The sequence below is a fragment of the Panthera leo genome, chromosome D4 (genome assembly GCF_018350215.1).
Source record: "Panthera leo isolate Ple1 chromosome D4, P.leo_Ple1_pat1.1, whole genome shotgun sequence".
Taxonomy (NCBI): Eukaryota; Metazoa; Chordata; class Mammalia; order Carnivora; family Felidae; genus Panthera; species Panthera leo.
Genome location: NC_056691.1, coordinates 89,980,688 through 89,999,288, shown reverse-complemented (window position 1 = coordinate 89,999,288; position 18,601 = coordinate 89,980,688). Strand labels below are relative to the sequence as shown.

The 18,601-nt window shown below is 51.4% G+C and overlaps 1 protein-coding gene across 1 annotated transcript in view; it reads left to right on the top strand.

Moving 5' to 3' along the window:
• The window catches only part of DDX31 (DEAD-box helicase 31), a 72,541-nt gene that overhangs the window by 44,307 nt on the left and 9,633 nt on the right, over positions 1-18,601 (top strand). The window contains exons 19-20 of the mRNA XM_042912126.1: positions 3,583-3,694; positions 10,136-10,304. Of these exons, the coding sequence (XP_042768060.1) occupies positions 3,583-3,694; positions 10,136-10,304 (281 nt within the window). The remainder of the gene's footprint in view (positions 1-3,582; positions 3,695-10,135; positions 10,305-18,601) is intronic.

Sequence of the window (18,601 nt, the reverse complement as noted above, 5' to 3'; positions counted from 1 at the left end):
AGGCCTCTCTTCTCACTCGATTGAAGTCCATTGTAAATGTCCCTTTGGCACATACATTTTTGGGCTTCTGTGAACAGAAAGAGAGTGAGTGAAGCATCTGTAAAATGTATATTTCATATTTAGGTATATAAAATATATATAGCTACGTCTGGGTGTGCGAGTGTTCACCCACCTACAAAGAGAATAAATTTGATCTTTCAACTTTACTGGGAAGCACTCAGATGGTTCTAGGGAAGCATGAGGGTGAAACTCAGCTTGGCAATAAAGTGATTAAAACAGTCCTTCCGTTTAGTTTAAAAACACTTTAGAAGTTAGCAATGGGCATGTTTCCAAAAAAAGAAAGAAAGAAAGAAAAAGGCACCTCCCCTACCACTGCCACCACCTAAAACTTTTTACAACCACCACAAAAAATCCAGCCCAAGTATCTTCAACTCATGTGTTGCCTCTCGATAGGTATGAAATTTTCATCTTCAAAGTATGCGTACACCCAAACATGCTTTTTCTACGAGGTTTTTTTTTGTTGTTTTTTTGGTGGTTTTTTTTTTTTTGTCCTATGAAATATGCCTGTAAACGGACCTTAGCAAGAGACTGGTGCAGGGTCAGGTATTCAAATGAGATCAGCAGCCCCCTCGCTCCGTCCTGGTGCTCAGTCCTTGCACTCAGCTGTTCTCTCCAGGGTCGGTAGGGCTTTACGGACCAAGGAATGCCGAGTGTGGGCCGTTGGAGACGTGTTTTCCTAAACTAGCCCCGGCCTGCTAGTCCCAGGTTAGCTTCATTAACCAGCACTGCGTCCGTGTGTCTTTGAGGGGTGGGTGTGCCTCCGGGCTTTGACCCGCTCTCATTACGGGAGTGTTTCACCTGTCGGGGCTGAGACGCTGGCGTGCACACAACTCTGCCCCTGCCTTCAGTTTAAATTTAGACCGTCCTCCCCAGAAGACAACTGAAAAACACCTCATTCTCAAGAGGGGTAATTTTAAAATAAAGTATTTCTGGAAGTGGAGGGGGTAGGGAGAGGAAGGCGTGCTTTTTCCTGAGTATATTATGTTTTCTGCCATTAACTTTTCCTTACATTTTACTGAAACTGACCTCATCATTTCAAACGTGTGAACCTAGTTTTATTGCCTTTTCTCCACCTATTTCACTTGTACACACATTATCTATGTGTGTGTATGTATTTTTTTTGGTTGGGAAGAAAAGATGCCTCATTTTGAAACCTAAAGGGGGAATAAGAAAAGCCCTTTGTAATATATTGCCATATTATCACTAAATCCCCTGACAGTTGTGACACAGAAGTAAGTCACCTGTCACTTAAGCTTGAGGTCTCTTTAATTTTCTCCTGGAATTCGCACCAGGCTGTCTTTAATTTGAGGCCTTTATTGGAATTCTGAAACCTCTCTGCCTCCCTGGCTCTCAGATCTATTCTGAGAGCTGTTACAGAGTGTATACAATAACCAACAGAGGGATTCGAGCGGGCTGGAGCTCTGTTTATCTAACACTCTAGAGGGATTTTTGTGCTTATTCGGGCCTGGCTGCCCGGCTTTCAATATCGCTTTGACAACCATTCTGCCCTTCTCATTAATTTTAAACAGTTAAAACACAGGAAAAAGAGGAAAAAGTTTTCATTATTAAAGTGCTTTACTTTTTAATAACAGAGGATTCTGTCCGCCAGGGGAAAGGGCATCCTCGCTAATTTCACATTCATATTAAAAAAAAACACACACACACAAGGAAGGTGACAGTTGCGTTGCTGAGGTGGCTTAACGAAAGGAGGGCAGCAAAAAAAGAAAAAAAAAAGTTTGCATTTCACATCAGTTAAGAGGGTAAAAAAAAAATCCTTGTTAATGACAATAGCAAATGTCCACTTTCATAACACAGCTCCTGAGTGACTTTTCTCTTGACATTTGAGTGGATAAAACCCTTAGGGGGACCATGTACTGTGAAATCAGCTAGACTGTCATCAACCGAACAGGTAGCAGGAATGATTTGACTAAGCTCAAAACATTTTCAGGTTGTTAAGTCTCTATTAATACAGAGACGGATGCAGACCCAGAGAATGAGGCTTTTTCTCCTCTCCCCTTTGTTCTTCCTCTGGCAGCCTTAAAGGTGAGAGACTCAGGAGCCCCAGTTAGGCACGGTCGGCCTGAGGTCAGCCAGACACAGGCGCGAGCCCCTGTCCTCCACGGGGGTGAAGGGAAACACAGACTGGCTGTTTTCTTGGTGACCCATGCCCGCAGTGGGTAGTGGTTACCGTAGAGGCTTTATAGAATCACTGGGACAGTCTGCATCTTCCAGGAGACCTACTGGCCAAATTGAGTTGGAGAATCTTCGTTCTCTGGCCTCTCAGTTTCACATTCAGTGGAAAGCATTCATGTTTGTTTTAAGACGTAGGAGATGGGGGGGGGGGGGGGTGGTGCGCCTGGCTGGCTCAGTCAGTGGAGTGTGTGACTCTTCATCTCGGGATCATGAGTTCGAGCGCCATATTGGGTGTGGAGCTTACTTTAAAAAAAAAAAAAAAAAGATACGGGAAACAAAAACCACTCAGTTTTAGGGGAATATAAAGAAAGGAAATCTTGGGGCGCCTGGGTGGCTCAGCCGGTTGAGCGTCCACTTCGGCTCAGGTCATGATCTCACGGTTTGTGAGTTCGAGCCCCTCATCGGGCTCTGTGCTGTCAGGTCAGAGCCTGGAGCCTGCTTTGAATTCTGTGTCCCCCTCTCTCTCTTCTCCTCCCCCACTCACACTCTGTCCCTGTCTCTCAAAAAATGAATAAACGTTAAAAAAAAAATTAAAAAAAAAAAAGAAAGGAAATCTTTTCTCTGGGATTCTTGAAGAATGAAAAGGATATCATTTTTCTATTTTATTAACGTTTTCCATCCGTAGAACTTGAGTGTGTACAGATGTCGCTCCTGAAACCAGGACGGCCAGCTGCAGAGACCGAGTGGCCTTCTTGGAACGTGGTGTGAAGGGACGGCCCACTCCTCGATAGGTCCCTGGCAGCCAGCAAAGTGGCACGGTGGTCCCAGGCTGAAAGAATGGATCCGAAACACAAGTCACAGCCTCCCTAGGAATGAGGGAGCATGCTCTGAAATTCAAGGATAGGCTAAATTTTAGGCAGGCCCCGGGGTGGGGGGGGCACTCCCGAGAGGCTGTTCCCTTGTTCCCCTGAGGAGGGAGAGGGAGGGGGAGGATTTAAGGCCTCCGTGAGACCCAAGTCCTGTGAAACCTACCCACCTGTCCACGTCCCATGATGTTTTACATGCCTGAATCGGACTCGGAAAATTCCAGAGGGTCTCCGGTAGGCTTTCATTTTGAACGTGAGTGACAAGAGGCCAGGAGGACCAGTCAGTAAACAAGTAAATAAGTAAATAGACCCGATCTGCTCCCTCACAAAGCTGTCTTCATCTTTGCTTGACTTTAACATCTTTATAGCTCCCGTTTTTCCTCTAGTAATATTGAAAGGATTACCCTTGTTGGCCCCTCGGTGGTTACCGAGTGATTTTACTGTTATTAAATCTATTATAAAGCGCTTCATTATTCCTGACTCTGACTCTGTCTCTTCTTTAATCCTTCCGCCACCCTCCCAGAAATCCCGTGCCGCTGGCCCCCAGGAAATCCGACAGCGAGCCACGGTCTTGCAGACGGTATTTGAAGATTACGTGCACTCCAGTGAGAGGCGGGTCTCCTGGGCAAAGAAAGGTGCGTGGATTTCGTAGGTCCTTGTGGATGGAAAGCCCTCAGAGCTCCGTCCCCACCTCCACCTGCGCACCGCCAACGGGCTGAGAGGCCAACCGGTGGGCGGGGGGGGGGGCGGGGGGAATGTCTCTGCTCACCAGCTAAAGCCTTCAGCCTCATTCTGCAGGGTCTGGACGCAGGCGTGGAAGGCTTGAAAGTGATATTAAACGTTCACTTCATCCTTCCCCATGTTTTGCACAAATGAGGCTTTATCTTGGCTTACGTAGAACTAGAACTTTCACCCATGGATCTCAGGGATCCATTTTTCTCTTTGAAAACTGAAGAGATGTGACCGCGTCAGAGACTGTTGTAGAGATGGAAATTAGGGATGAAGGTAAGGACTGGAGGCATCAGACCCGAGCAGTCTCTGTTTGGAAGTACAAAGGAAAGTGAGAAAAGAACAGTGCTGAAGAAAGGCCATAGACCTTGAACCCAATTCCTAGGAAATTTACAAAAGACTCAGGTACTTATTTAATATCCAGGCCCTTTATAGGATAAGTTGGCACCTGGGATCACCAGGCATTAGTGGGGACTCAGTAGTTCACTGGAGAACACTGAGAGAGCGCGGGGGGAAGGGTCTTAGAACAGCTGGATGTTTCCTATGGCAGGAAGTCGCGTGTCGTGGCTGGTGATGGTCTTGTGTGTGTGAATGAGACGCAGTCCACGTTGGAGGCCCCTCACTTCTTTTTGATAGTTACTTGCTGTTTTGAGAAGGATGCCAGGCTGTCTTGCCAGTGTGTAAACTCTAGAGCATCATCTTTTTCCTTTTATGAATTGAGATTTTTTTTATTTCAAATTTTTTTTTAATGTTGGTTTTTGAGAGAGAGAAAAAGAAAGCATGAGCGAGAGAGGGGCAGAGAGAGAGGGAGACACAGAATCGGAAGCAGGCTCCAGGCTCCGAGCCGTCAGCAGAGAGCTTGACGTGGGGCTCGAACTCACGAACCGTGAGGTCATGACCTGAGCTGAAGTCAGATGCTAAACTTCACTGAACCACCCAGGTGCCCCAAAAAATTTTAAAATTTTTTGAAATTTTTAAAAAATCCTTTATTTAACAAATACTTATTGAACTGGGCACCGTTCTAGGTGCTTGGGATACATCAGGAGTCAAAGCAGATGGAAAACCTTTCTAACATTCTAGGTGGGGCACAGATAACGAGCATAGTTAAAATAGTCTTTTAAAGGGTGTTAAGAACTGTGGGAAAAACACGGGTAAGAGAAGTGAAGGGGTGTCTGGGCAGACTGCGTTTTACATGGAGGGTCAGCGTGAGCCCTGCTGTGAGGGCAACATGAGCAAGTCGAGGGTCACCAGCTGCTGCGACAGAAAGGGCATTCCCAGAGAGGGCTCGGAGGTGGGGGGGGGGGGGTGGCGCAGTGTGTCCACAGGAAGGAAGGGAGGGCTGGCGTAGCAGAGGCAGGCTTGGAAGCTGTCGAGGGCTTCGGGGTCCCCTGAGTGCAATGGGAGCCATTGCAGGACTTGGAGCAGAGATGTGGCGTGGTCTTCAGGGGTCGGAAGGGATGGCCTATGTGAGAATAGAATCTGGGGGGCAAGGGTGAATGCTGGGGGACTGGTTACAGACAGTCTTGGCCATCAGGAAATAGATGACAAGAATGGGCTAGTCAGCAAACGGTTTTGAGTGCCTACCATATACCTTGGCACATCACGAAAGCAGCCCTTGGCTTTTGCCACCACACTGGACCAAATGAGAACGACACAGGGGAAAAGATGAAGTCCCGGCGGTGGCCCCGTCGCCGCTGCTCCGTAGGTAGCATGCGTCCTGCTGGACTGGTTTCTAACAGCAGGCTGTCCTGACATTTCCCGAAAGTGAATTCAACAATTCCTGAGGGTTTTCCTAAGAACCTGCCTTCAGTGAAGTACTGGCACGTGTCTCCCGAGAGGAACGGATGGCTTGTCACAGTGTAACTGGAGATCGGTCGTTTGTTGACAGGCGAGGTGAGCTTGCTGGGTGGTGCACGTCCAGCTGTGGTGCCGCGGAATTTCTGGCTTCGTAGCGCATCGCGATGAAAAGCAAGAAAGCCCCCCGTCCTCTTCACCTTTGGTTTTGACGCCAGAGGTGGTTGAGGTGTCTCACTCTAATGAGACTATAGCCTTCTTAAGGTGTCTGGGTCACCGAAGTAAGGCTGTCGTGGTGTCCTTGGAGAGCGTGGTGACCACTGAAGTCGTTAATACCAAGAAACAAGCGGAGCTCCTGGTTTTCTGTCTTTTTTTTCCTAGTATCGCTTTTATTTTTTTTATTTCTACTTACTAAACATGACATGAGACAGAACATGCAAGTGGGGGGAGGAGCAGAGAGAGAGAATCCCAAGCAGGCTCCACGCTCAGCACGGAGTCCGACGCGGGGCTCGATGCCACAACCCTGGGATCATGACCTGGGCTGAAATCAAGAGTCGGACGCTCGACCGACTGAGCCACCCGGGTGCCCTACTTGCCTTCCTTTTAAAGGGTACCTGAACGGGGCCACTCTGCAATGTTTAGGTACCAAGAAGGAAATAAACCTGCATTTCTCTTCTCTGCTAATTGATTGCCACGTCAGATTGGTGGTGGTCTGGGAGGAAAGTGCCCTGTTCTAGATCTCGACGTCTCCACGCTTTGCTCCCCTGGTGCTTAGCATGGTGAGTTCTAGAGGTCTGGCGGGGGGGGGGGGGGGGGGTGCGTACGCGCACTTGCTATAGCAGAGGTGTTCAGTTCCCAAGGGGACAGCGACCGCACCCCGGAAGTCGAAACTGTCTTCTGCATTTCGTCTGCATATGCAGATTCCCCACTGCTGACTTGCCTCCGTTTTATTTCAGAACCCACCTCATGAATAATTAACAAAGCAGCTGGTTTTTGCCTTTATGGCAGAAAAGTAGTTGGAAACTGGGCCAAGTATGCATTTGTCTTCCTGTTGCATTTTCTGGCCCAGTCATTGTTAATAACCAGCATTTAATTGTTGTTAGTTTCCAGCAGCAGTCGCCCCTTTTTACTCTCATTTCTTTCCTTTCTTTTTTTTTCCTTTTAGTTTATTTATTTATTTTGAGAGACAGCACGCGCAGAAAGGGCAGGAGAGAGAGAGAGAGAGAGAGAGAGAGAGAGAGAGAATCCCAAGTAGGCTCCATGCTGCCAGCGCAGAGCCCAACACAGGGCTTGAACCCACAAACCATGAGATCACGACTTGAGCCAAAACCAAGTCAGATGCTTAACTGACCGAACCACCCAGGCACCCCTTTTCCCTCATTTCTTGCCTCTGTTAGCTAGAGATCCCAGTGGTTAAAAACTGGTTTGAACTTGGGGCGCCTGGGTGGCTCAAGCGGTTAAGCGTCCGACTTTGGCTCAGGTCACGATCTCGCAGTCTGTGAGTTCGAGCCCCGCGTCGGGCTCTGTGCTGACGGCTCAGAGCCTGGAGCCTGCTTTGGATTCAGTGTCTCCCTCTCTCTCTGCCCCTCCCCTGCTCACGCTCTGACTCTCTCTGACTTCCAATAATAAATAAACATTTTTAAAAAATTAAAAAAAAAAACTGGTTTGAACTCGAGACTCCCGAACAAAAGTTTTGGAAACTGGGGTCCTTTCCACACGGAAGACGGCTTTCCTGTGGTGGCCCTTCAGCCTCAGGTCTCCCCGAAGAGCAGGGACCACGTGCGGAGGAGCCGTGCCTGGCTTGCGGGGCTGTTGCTCAGAGTCCAGAAAACCCAAACCACCGATGACAGATCAGCCGCTCCCTCAGTGCAGTCCCAGGTAGGCAGGTACTCAACCGAGTGTGCCTTTACTCCGTACAGATGTGTGTTCTTCTGGGGGCAGGGCCAAGGTTCCCTCCCAGGCTACAGTCTCGCTCCTTCCTACCTCCTTGATCCTAAGTATCATCCATAAGATACTACCGTTCTTGGTCAGATGTCCAAGAATAAATCTGGTTTTATGAACAAGGATGAGGTGTCCACGTGGGGTATTTTAAAATAGGTTTCCCTTAATGCATCTCCCTTACGGCTGTGAGATAGGAGCCCGCGACTACGGAGCGCATGCTGTGTAAGTGGCCACGCCTTCTTCCGCCATCTCAAGCAAATGCCTTCTTTCTCTGCTCTCCACTCTTCCGGGTCGCACAGCCCCCACTTCCGCCACCCGTCCTCGACACCGCCCCTCGGCAGGGTCTGCAAACAGCTTCGGCTGCTCCTGAAATTCCTGCTTCTCTGAATCATCAAAACGTGGGAGTCCATTCAAGGATGTGAGGACAGCCCAGTATCGTTGTCCCCAGTGAGACAGCCTTAAGGACAGGCAGGGTTGGTAAACATATGCAGTGTGAAATGCTGCCTGAGCGCTTGTGGAGGGAGAAGACACGTCTGCCGTTTCTTGGAAAACTTGTTAGCTGGGCGCCCACGTCTCTGAGACAGAGGCTGTCCCTCCTTGGCTCCTCGGATTGGTGCGGGAATGGGAGGTTGATCTGCCCAAGTGGGACAGTGGTGGTCAGGAGGAGGCCTGGGCCAGCGTTCGGGGGACTGAGATTGTAAAAGTGTGAACTCTTTGGCTTGGCCTGACTTGGCATGGTTTCGGTCTGTTTTTTTTTAGAGGAGAGTAAATACGGAGGGTCTGGAAAGAAAGGGGTGTAGAGAAGAGGTGTAGAGCATCTCCTGGGCGGTAGCCGAGCGGCTTTCTTGAGACTGGAGTGTGTAGCTCCGTGTCTGGAACCTGGTGTCAGAACCTCCGAACAGCGCAGACCATTTGAAGTGCTAGAGATTTCCCTTGGAAAAGCTGGTCCCCGGTTATTAAAAAGGGGAAGCAGGCACAGATTTCAGAGAGGGGTGCAGACAAGTTGCCTTGGTTATTATTTCTCATCGATTGGGAAAAGGAGTTCACTTTACTCAGTAAATAGAGCTTTGATGGATTCCCAGGATCCTTCCAGCAGCTGATCTGCTAAAATGACACTTTTTATTACTGTTCATAAACGCCAATCTCCAGGTGCTGCTGGGATATTACGTCTAAGCTGTGGGCAAACTTGCCAGTCCAGTGGCTCAACAAGCAAGGGCGAGAGAGGCTGGTATTTAGCGCCTGCTCCTCCGTGAGATGCGCGGTGCTGGACTCTGGCTTGGCCGCCGGAAGAGCCGGTATTGGGGTCTTTTCAGAGCCGTCCCCTCCTGCCCTGTTGGAGTGAGGAGAGGTAGACACTTGATTTTCACCGGAATTGCGGTGTATTTGAGGGGAGCTGGGTGGAGGGACAGCTTTCTTTTCTCAGAGGAACGCCGAAAAAAGGTGGAGCCAGGGCTCCAGGCTCCTGGGAACCACATCTGCCCTTTTTCCAGCCAGTGCTGACTCTAGAACAGGGGCCTTTTTCTCAACTTTAAAACAGGGCTGAAACTTTCACGAAGGTGTGTCTGGGGACATCTCTAAATTGTTGGCAGTTCTCAAGGGATGAACTGTTTTGTGGGCTCTTTTAGAAACTTAATAACTGCCTTTCTCCTTTTTAAAACTGTTTTCATTTCCTTTTTTTTTTTTTCTTTAAAGTTTATTTTGAGAGAGAGTTTGCGCGTGCACAGGGGAGGGGCAGAGAGAGAGAGGGAGAGAGAGAAAATCCCAAGCAGGCTTCGCACTGTCAGCACAGAACCCGACACGGGGCTCAAACACAAACTGTGAGATCATGACCTGAGCCGAAACTAAGAGTCAGACGCTCGATGGACTGAGCCACCCAGGCACCCAGCGTTTCCTTATTTATGCATTTTTCAAATGGGTAAGAAGCCCTTTAGCAGTCAATATCGGGTACTTTGGAATGAATTTGGTTTTAAAATCCCAGGAGTACAGGAAGAAGAGTCACCCCTCTGGATAGGGGCCCTGGAGGCGGGGCTTGTGGTGTGAACATTTATAGCAGGAGTAACAGACTGTGATGGGAAGCACAATAAACCCATGGGAACCTTTTGAATTGTATAACATTTACATGTGTTAGCAATTGAAAAAATAAATTGAATTAGGAAAATTTTTTCCTAATATAAAAGTCTGATGATTTCATTTTTCGTGAGAAAATACCACATTGATCATGTCATAGTTTCTTCACTCCTTCTGTCTTTCGTTTCTATGACAAACACTGACCAGCTGCCTGCTGCCGTGTCCCAGCTGCTGTGCAAGGCCCCAAGACCATAGTGAGGAGAAAAGAGGGCCGCTGCCCTCTAGGGTTCTTGCACACTACACAGTAAAATCTGAAATTCTATTGGGTTTACTCAAGTGATATTGTGTCCTGTAGATTTTTTTTTTTTTTTTTTTGGATGAATTAAAAAGAAAATACACCAGGATAGATTTAGGTGGTTCATTATGTTGTACTGTCCTGACTGTCTCAGGGTGCCTGGCAAGATAAAGTGCGTAGGACAGCCATTAGGCCCGGGCGCTTCGAGACCCCATCCTGACGACCTCCCTCACCCTCCTCTTCCTCCCAGCTCTGCAGTCCTTCATTCGAGCCTATGCAACCTACCCCCGGGAGCTGAAGCACATCTTCCACGTCCGATCGTTGCACCTTGGTCATGTGGCTAAGAGCTTTGGGCTGAGAGATGCCCCCCAAAATCTTGGGGTCTCGGCTGTAAAGAGAAGAAAAGGAAACCAGAACAGGTAAGATGAGTTGAACTTGCCCTGGGACAGATGGCTGGAAGTGAGGTGGGTTTGGAGAGCTCTGTGCACACAACAGCAGGGCGGTGGTGGGACAGGCTGCTGCGTGATGGGTGCAAACTTCCATCTTTGGGTTTTGTGCTGAATCATCACCAGTGTCCGCCCCTCTCGCAGTGTGATAAGTGCTTGGAACGAGAGGAAAAATACTTAATCTGAATGTTTTTAAGGCACCTGCAAAAATGCAATGGTGTCTCCTGTCAGGTCCAGATGGTGGTGGGGTTTATTGGGGCAGCAAGACAAACCTGTTGGTTGGGTTGCCTCCACTGCCCACCAGCAGAGTAACGTGGGGCCTTGCTGGAGTCGGAGCTTCAGATGTGCTGTGGTTCACCCTGGACAGCCCCCCAGGACTTGTACGAAAACTTCTGGTGTGTTCTGTGAAATCAGTTTGGTCCTGTCCTGGGGAGGCGGGAGGGGCTGCGTGGGGACTCACTGCACCGGTCGCTCTCCTTGGTGCTGACACGTGCGTCTGGTACCAAGCGCCCGCAGAGGGCAGAGGCCGGTGCGAGCGTGAGACTCTCACCCTCCCTCAAAGGCACATGGTAAACTGTCCAGAGGTCCTAGTGAGAGTGAAGAGCGCTGCCCTGCAGGTGGGAGGCTGGGCTCTGGGTCCACCTCCACAGTTCCAGGAGGTCCTGAGATGATTCCCCTCAGCAAAAGACATTTGTAAAAGGACCCAGCCCCTTTGCAGGAGCCATGGACCGCTTGCATGGGGACTCCGGGACGGACTGCCATCACCACTTGTGCAGCATGTGAGTGGGAAGGAAACACTGAACAAGCAGAGAATCCTTGAATGCTCTGGACAATTCGTTTGCATTGCACATCCTTTATTTGCTTATGAATTGCAAATGTCAAAGTACACTTGCCCTGACTGTGAGAATCCGGGGGCGTGCCACACTTCCCTGCCAGTTCCCGCCACACGCCCGCTTGCTCGTGCACCATCACTTGTCAGGGCCCAGGTTCTCTGGATGCAGTGACAAAAGTCAGAGTGGACCGCCTGGTGTAGGGAAACGATCGCTGGTCTTAGATGCAGGGGACTTGGACTTCAGTTCCAGCTCTGCTCTGATGTGAGCTTCTGAGCTTTGGGCCGTATCTTTGCTTTACTTCTCAGAGCCTCAGTTTCCTCAGCTACAGCAAAGAGAAGGAAATCGATGTTTTGTAGCTATTTCACAAGGTTGTTTTGAGACTCAGCATTAGGACGGGCCGCACAGATGAATCACCTTAGGACAGAAATCTGGAAACCAGATGGGTTAAGATTCTGGAATATCCAACCTGATCTGTTCAGGGTGTGGCACCTACAAGGCTCTTAGGAATGGATAAAGTTTGCCTAATTCTAGTCCCATTTTTGGAATTTTTAAGATGCTTGATTTTTTTTTTTCTTGTATTAACACCTCTCCTGTAGGACCGTACCTCAGTAATTCTGTCAGGCAGGTAGTTCACATGCCGCTGTTGATCCGTGCCCAGACAAAGCTAAAACACACCCAGCTCTGGTGTCTTCCAGGCGGTTTTGAGGTGCAGGGTACTGCCCGCTGCCCCTGCTACCTGTCCTGGGCAGGGCTGTGGCTAGAGACTTCTCTGCCCGTCCTCCCGGGAGGTAGAAGACGCCTCAGATGTACAACAGCTGTGCGCCAGAGTCAGGTCGCTGCCCCGGGGTCGGAAGTAGCTGGTATTTCCACGTGCCCACTTTGGTTTCGAGTGTGTGAGGCTTGCAGTCAGGTCTGAGGGGGACCTCCTAGTGATCTGGAAGCCAGGCCATCCTGCCACCGTCTCTAAAACGTTGGCGCTTCGAGAAGATCGGAACACTCCTGCCAGTTGATCACTGGTGAGAAACACAGATCTTGCCGATTCCTATCCCCGCAAATCAATACAGTCCCGATACTTCATTGTTAGCGGCTCATCTACCTTTATGAGTGGGAACTTCATTAGCAAGTGTAAATCCAGAGAGCAGCTCTTCAGGCTGGGACGTCCGCAGCTCTTACCAGATCCTGGAAAGCAGAGCAGCAAGGCAGGGAGGCAGTCGGGAGGGGGACTCGGAGCCAGCCAGCATTGTCCTCACCTTGAGAAGCCACTAGGGAGAGAGCAAGCCGCCGCCTCCTGCTTCAGCTGACCCTGCTAGCAGATGGGCACCAGGACTACCATACCCCTGTGAGCAGGGGATTTAACAGGGCTTTATTTAGGGAAGAATGGGCTGATTAGCCGATAAAGAGCATGTAAGATGGTATGGGGCAGCCTTTGATGTCTGGCTGGCGCGGCAGGGAGCCGGGGGGTGAGTGACAGCAGTGTGTCACAGGATTACTCCGCCCGTGACAATACCGCTCTCTGTTCTGGCCATGTCACCACTCAGTTACAGCTACTTTTTCGGTTGTTATGCCCTTCTTTTGAAGGCATTTCTCCCTGCACTCTTACATCCTCCCACCCCACCCCTGCCTTGCTAACGCAGACGGCACTCAAGGATACAGTAGGCACCTTTTTTTTTTTTTTTTTTTTTTTTTATTTGGGGAAATCTTGTCACTCCTGGAAGAAGAAGAATGACTTGGCAGCTAATGTGCACACGGACCGTATAATTGTGGTCAGGGTAAGCGGCAGAGAAGACGGGACAGATTTTCCGCACCTCAGTCAGGGCTCAAGCAAATGCCAGTTGCTGCTTTTTGAGGACTGGGAAGAAAAGTCCGTTAAACACCACAAAGTGCAGAGAGTTATGCTGTGGCCACAGTGATTGTTCTGAGCTCAGGCGTCTCCTCTGAAATCCATCTGTCAAGAAAGGGAGTGGTTCCTTCTGCTTTCTTGGGGTGGACCAATTTGGAGCACTGAATTCTCCAAATTATTCTGCATTCTGTGTCATGGGGTTAACTGCCTAGAGTAGCTCTACGTTATGTGCAGACCCCTGATACCTGTGGACCAAATCCATGCCACTGTGAGCAGAATCCTGTCTCGCCTCGTCATGCACCAAACAAGGGGTTCGTCTGGGTGTTAAAACATGAAGCAAGGGCACGTTAGCTAAGGAGATGGTTTCCACGCAGTGACAAAGGGAAGTTTTATCTCATCCGTATGCCTTTATTCCTTTACTTGACCACTGTTGAGACAAAAAAAGGATAACATCCCCAAATGAGATCTTTATCACTGGGTATGTATCCGCTTTTCAGTCCTTAGTTCTGAAAGGGAACACAAAATGCTTCTCCCCTGCACACAGATGCAGTCGTAGTTACAAAACTCCTCTGACACCGACACACAGACCTGCCAAGGCATCCCCCCACCCCCCGCCCCAAACACCGACACAGACGTGCACACAGGGAGTCGGTGCTGTTGGTAAAATATTGAATGGCCCCTTAGCAACATCCATCACAAACACAGCATTTTCCTTCTGTGAAACGCAGTTCTGATTTTGAAGCTCGGTAGATTCCGCGGTTCCTGGGAAGCAAAGATAACATACCTTCCAAAATTTCCATCTTCCCAGGAGACGGGGGGACCCGGTACCGTCTGCTTCGGGAGGGCAGAGTGGTGTTGTCGGCCAGGGCGTCTGTCTGTCTAGGCGGTGACACACACGAGTAGTGAGCAGGCCCGCCGTGCGGGGCTGCGAGTTCCTCGCCTCCCTTACACGCTGTGGAGACTGGTTCAAGAATACAATGCGTTACTGTGTCAGTGCTACTGCGACAGTACGAGAGAGCGAGTCTGCTGTTTTTAACCAACTATCTCGTGAATTCTGTGCTGTGATCATGAAAGCACTGCTCTGCCCCAACGATGTAGTTTGTAGCTACCTGAGACTTGTCTACCCCTGGCTTATGCCACCTGTGTCTTTCTGATGTTTTCCTTCGTGCCTAGAAACATCTTGGACGTCGCCTTTATCAGTAATCCAATAACTATGCTCCTCTGTTCTCGGCTCCCTCCTTTTAGAATTAGTAGAGCAACAACAGTCCAAGTTGTTGGCTGTTCTTAAAAGAAATGCAGTTTTATTTATGCACATTTCCTTTTTCTCTTTCACTTAAATGTTTGCTTATTTTTGAGAGCGTGCCAGTGTGGGAGGGGCGGGCGGGGTGGGGACAGAGGATCTGAAGCAGGCTCCACACAGACAGCAGAGAGCCCGATGTGGGGCTCGAGCTCATGAACCACAAGATCATGACCTGAGCCGAAGTCAGTTGCTCAACTGACTGAGCGCCCCAGGTGCACCATACACCTTTGCTCAAGCCAGCCCGGTCAAAGTGTGACCACGAAGTTCCTGCTCTTACCAAACAGGTAAGCCATCTAAAATGAAGGATCTCTTAACCCTTAACGACTGGGTCTGGGTGTGCTGGGCCTGTGCTCGGCGGGCCGTGGTCAGTGACAGGAGGGTACACGGGGCTGGCTCCCCTGGGTCCTGGCCTCGGGTCAGAACCCCCGGCACCCGGGCACCGCAGAGCACCTGTCCCCCCGGAGTTCTAGATCCAGTGTTTTCTCTACACCAAGTAGACGTCCTCATGTGGAGGTGCCTGCCGGAGTTTTCTCATCTGAATTGTCACGGATTTTAGCACTAACGTTCAAACTGGAGGTTTTGCACAGCCCTACTCGGGACATTTTTCCTTTTTGAAGCCTTTGCCCTGTCACTTGTTCTGATTGCCACCGTCGCCTGTCCAGTGGCTGTTCGGTAACTGCGAAGGGCTCCTGTCCTCACTGGTGCTCTAGGGCCTCCGGTTCTTAGGTGCCGCCCAAGGGAGGGCCACACAGGGGTTGAGCCGGGATTGAGCCTCTTCTGTCTGCCCTGGGACAAGTGACTCCGCGACTCTCTGCCTAGTCCCCTGGCTTCCCAAACGGGCACGGGTGCCTCATGGTGCTGTGTAAGGACCACGCCAGGCGGTCCAGCATCGACACGGGGTCAGACGTGAACACACGGGAGCACATGGCGGTGACAGTGCTGGTGGCTCTTTCTGCCAGCCTTCACCACACCTGTGAGTATCCTGGGCCAGGGAGTGGGAAGTGCGGTCAGCGGTCAGCTTTTCAGCACCCTTGAGCTTGCCGTATCAGGAACAACCTTGAAAACGTGGAACCGGTCCGCTCCAAGACGGGCATCAAGAAGCTGCAGCTGCACCTCCTGTAAAGCAATATTCTCATCATTAGGAGCAGCTTGCCTGCCAATTTGTATGTGGCATTTACAACCTCCCTCGTATCACTTAATTAGCTGGAGGCACACCTGGAATCTTGCCCACTGTGAAAATTCTCTCAATCTCATTGAGCCAGTTATTCTGTAAAAGATTGGCCAAACATGAGATCAGTGGCGAGACAAAGCCACGCTAGAGAACGTGGGGATCTCTGTGTGAACCCCCTGCATGCGGGTCAGATCCCGAGCAGCGTTACTGCCTCTGACCCCTCTGGCCACCTCCTGGTCTCTTCCCTTGGCTTCTCACACCCGGCCCCAGGCCACAGAGCCTCCACACCCTCACCTGTCGCCCTTGCCACCAGCCTTTCGGTGCATCTCCTTGCTCTGATGACTAAGGCAAGTGACAACGGCGAGCCCCCTCTTCAGCGGCCCTGCATGGCACCCATTTTCCCCATCGTCTCAGGGCCTTCGCCGAGTCCCCGGGGGGCCTGGGCCTCTCCCTGCTTTCCATCTTTGGACTCAGTGCCTCCTGCGAGGAGGTCTTCTCTGGGCCGCCTGCCCGGGTTGGCACCTCAGCCTTCCCTCACCCCACACTGCCGTCTGTGTGTGCGGGTGGCTCATGTCCATCTCTCGAGTGCAGCTTGCGGTGGAGACCCTGTCTGGTTTTTCTCCTCTCATCCCCAGCGGCTCCCGTGGTGCCCGGCACCACGTGGATAGATAAACAGAACCTGCCGGCGGCCTGTAATTCTGAGAGGAAGGGCACAGTGGGAAGGAAAGAAAGATAAGAAAAAGAGGGAAATGCCTCTTGCCTGTTCAGTGGACCCAGCAAACAGCAAATCCTGCAAGGGGTAGGGGGACACCTGCTTTTCAGAGCACGCTGCGCTCAGCCAGGCTGTCCCGGGAGAACAAGACGGGGCCACCTTCCTCTGAACCGGTGTCCCTGACTTCATGGGTGGAGGCGGCTTGGGGATCAGCCCACATAGCATGGGCGTGAGCAGGTTCAGGGCTGGGGCCTCTGCCCTGCCTCCACAGAACCAGAGCAGACGCCCCACTGGAAGGTCAGATCACCCGGCTTCAGCCTGGAGACCAGGGTTTGAAACAGCGAAGGACCGCCGGAGGTAGCCTCAAGGGCAAAAGGTGTCCTGTGGAGCAAGGCAGCAGAGTCCGCTGTCAGACTCCCCTGGGGAGCTGTATGTAGTACAGGGGCCCAGGCCCCATCCCGGGAGACCGTGGTTCAGTAAAGCCTCAAGTCCTGAAGAGGGGGATGGAGGTGGTCGTAAGTTGACTAACAGTTCTCAAAAATGTAGACCCAGGTCCTCGGAGCGGGCGACGGGGTGTCCTCCTTAATGCAGGAGGACAGCCAGATGCTGGCCAAGTGTATGTCTGATTCAAGTTAGGATTAATTAATAATATTTTAACGTAGAACCTGGATGAGCTGCATGGATTGTAGACAGGAGCATCTTCTACGGGCCTCTCTGGCAAGGCACACACAGGATGGGTCTCTTTGAAGTCCACACTGCGTTATCTCTGTGGGACATTTGTACGGAGGAGAATATGCTCTCGTCCAGACGGGGCCAGGGGACAGGAAAAGTTCTGTGGAACGTGGCCACGTCCCTTCTGGTGGGAGACACAGCACGGCACAGAGTCCTTGCTCAGGGACTGCGTGTCAGCGAGCCGCCTGTAGGTTAGTGAGCTCATCACGGGCACGGGCAGCTCCAGGAAGCGGCGCGGTGTGGGCACAGGCTCCCGTGGAGGGCCTGCCTCTTCCACTCGGGTCACGCGGTGCAGATCCAGTTATAATTCCCTTCCCTCCTCTCCGCTCAGGTACCGTGGGCCCTGCCTTTCCGGGCTTTGGCTTAATTATTGCTGTGCACACGCAGCTTTTACATTTGGCCTTTCGCTGCTGCCACTATTTCTTTCCCTCTGACACCATGCAATTACCAGCCCTGTGCCTCTTCGTGGAACAAACACACCCTCATCCCCACCCGGCTAATGAGGCGATTAGAGGGATTTCACGGTGACCCTGCTCTTTCTCCACACCTGGGTCACCTGCAGACAGCGGGAACCACAGGGTGTGTTTTCAGTCAAGCGGCCAGGCCGATAACAAAGAACAGGAACCCAGCCGGCCTCTCCTGGGAGGGTGCTCGGGCGGTCACGTTCACTGTTGGAGCCTTCCAGGCACCCGAGGTGGAAGACGCAGCTGGCCCAGCGTGAGTCGGCGGACGGCAGTCGAGGCTGCGGGCAACGGGAGAATGCCCGGCTCTTCGTTACATTGGCCGTGCTCGGAGCTCTCCTGGTTCGCGCCATCGGAGAGCTAGGAAAGAACGTGACGGTCCCAGCTCTCCCCTTGCTACACGTCACCCTGAACCCCTCCTCACCCCTCCTGGGGTGACCCATGCCTCTGATCTATCCCCGCGGTCCACGGGCCCCTTTTTGAGTAGGAAGGTGCGCGTCCTGCTGTAGCCCATCACGAAATGACTCTACGTCTTCTCCAGATGTCCCTTTCATTCTGGGCCTGGTGTTACAGCCACGGTCTGAAGTGGAGAGTGACATCTCAACTAGTTCGTAGTCGAGAGGAGGGATGCAGTTTGAGCAGTGGCGTGGGACCCTTAAGGGCTTCCGTGCGCCCTCGGCTCTGCTGAGGCCCTGTGTGTGTCTCGCTGAGCCCCAGGCCGTCCCGCGAACCCAGGGGAAAGGGGGCGTGCCTGCTCCCCTGGCCCCAGGTCTGAGAGAGCCTGGAGCCCACATCCCGGCACTTTGTTGCTGCCTCACATACCCCTTGTAGAAGGTTCCAGTTTCTAGAGTTGGTGTTGGGCAAAGTAAGTGTTAGAGCCCCACCGCGGGTGTTTTCCTGTGTGAGCAGTTGTTCCTGTAATCGAAGAAACGGACTTAAAGCAGGAGTCCATTTGGTTACGTACGTGGAAGAATTTGATGTGAAACCGTCAGGGTAGCAACCCCAGAGTGGTGGTGGAAGCTTTATGTTTGTTTGCAGGGCAGTTGCCTCGAAAGATCTCTGATAAGAGATGATCGCAGGGAGGATCTGGATCCCGCTTTTTCCCTGGTGTCCTTTCAGGTCCAGAGGGTGCAGTGCCTGGGCCTGAAGTCAGGTGTCCCCAGCTTGATCCCAGCCCTGGCAACAACGAACCTGCGTCGTGCAGCCCTCAGGGCCCTGGAG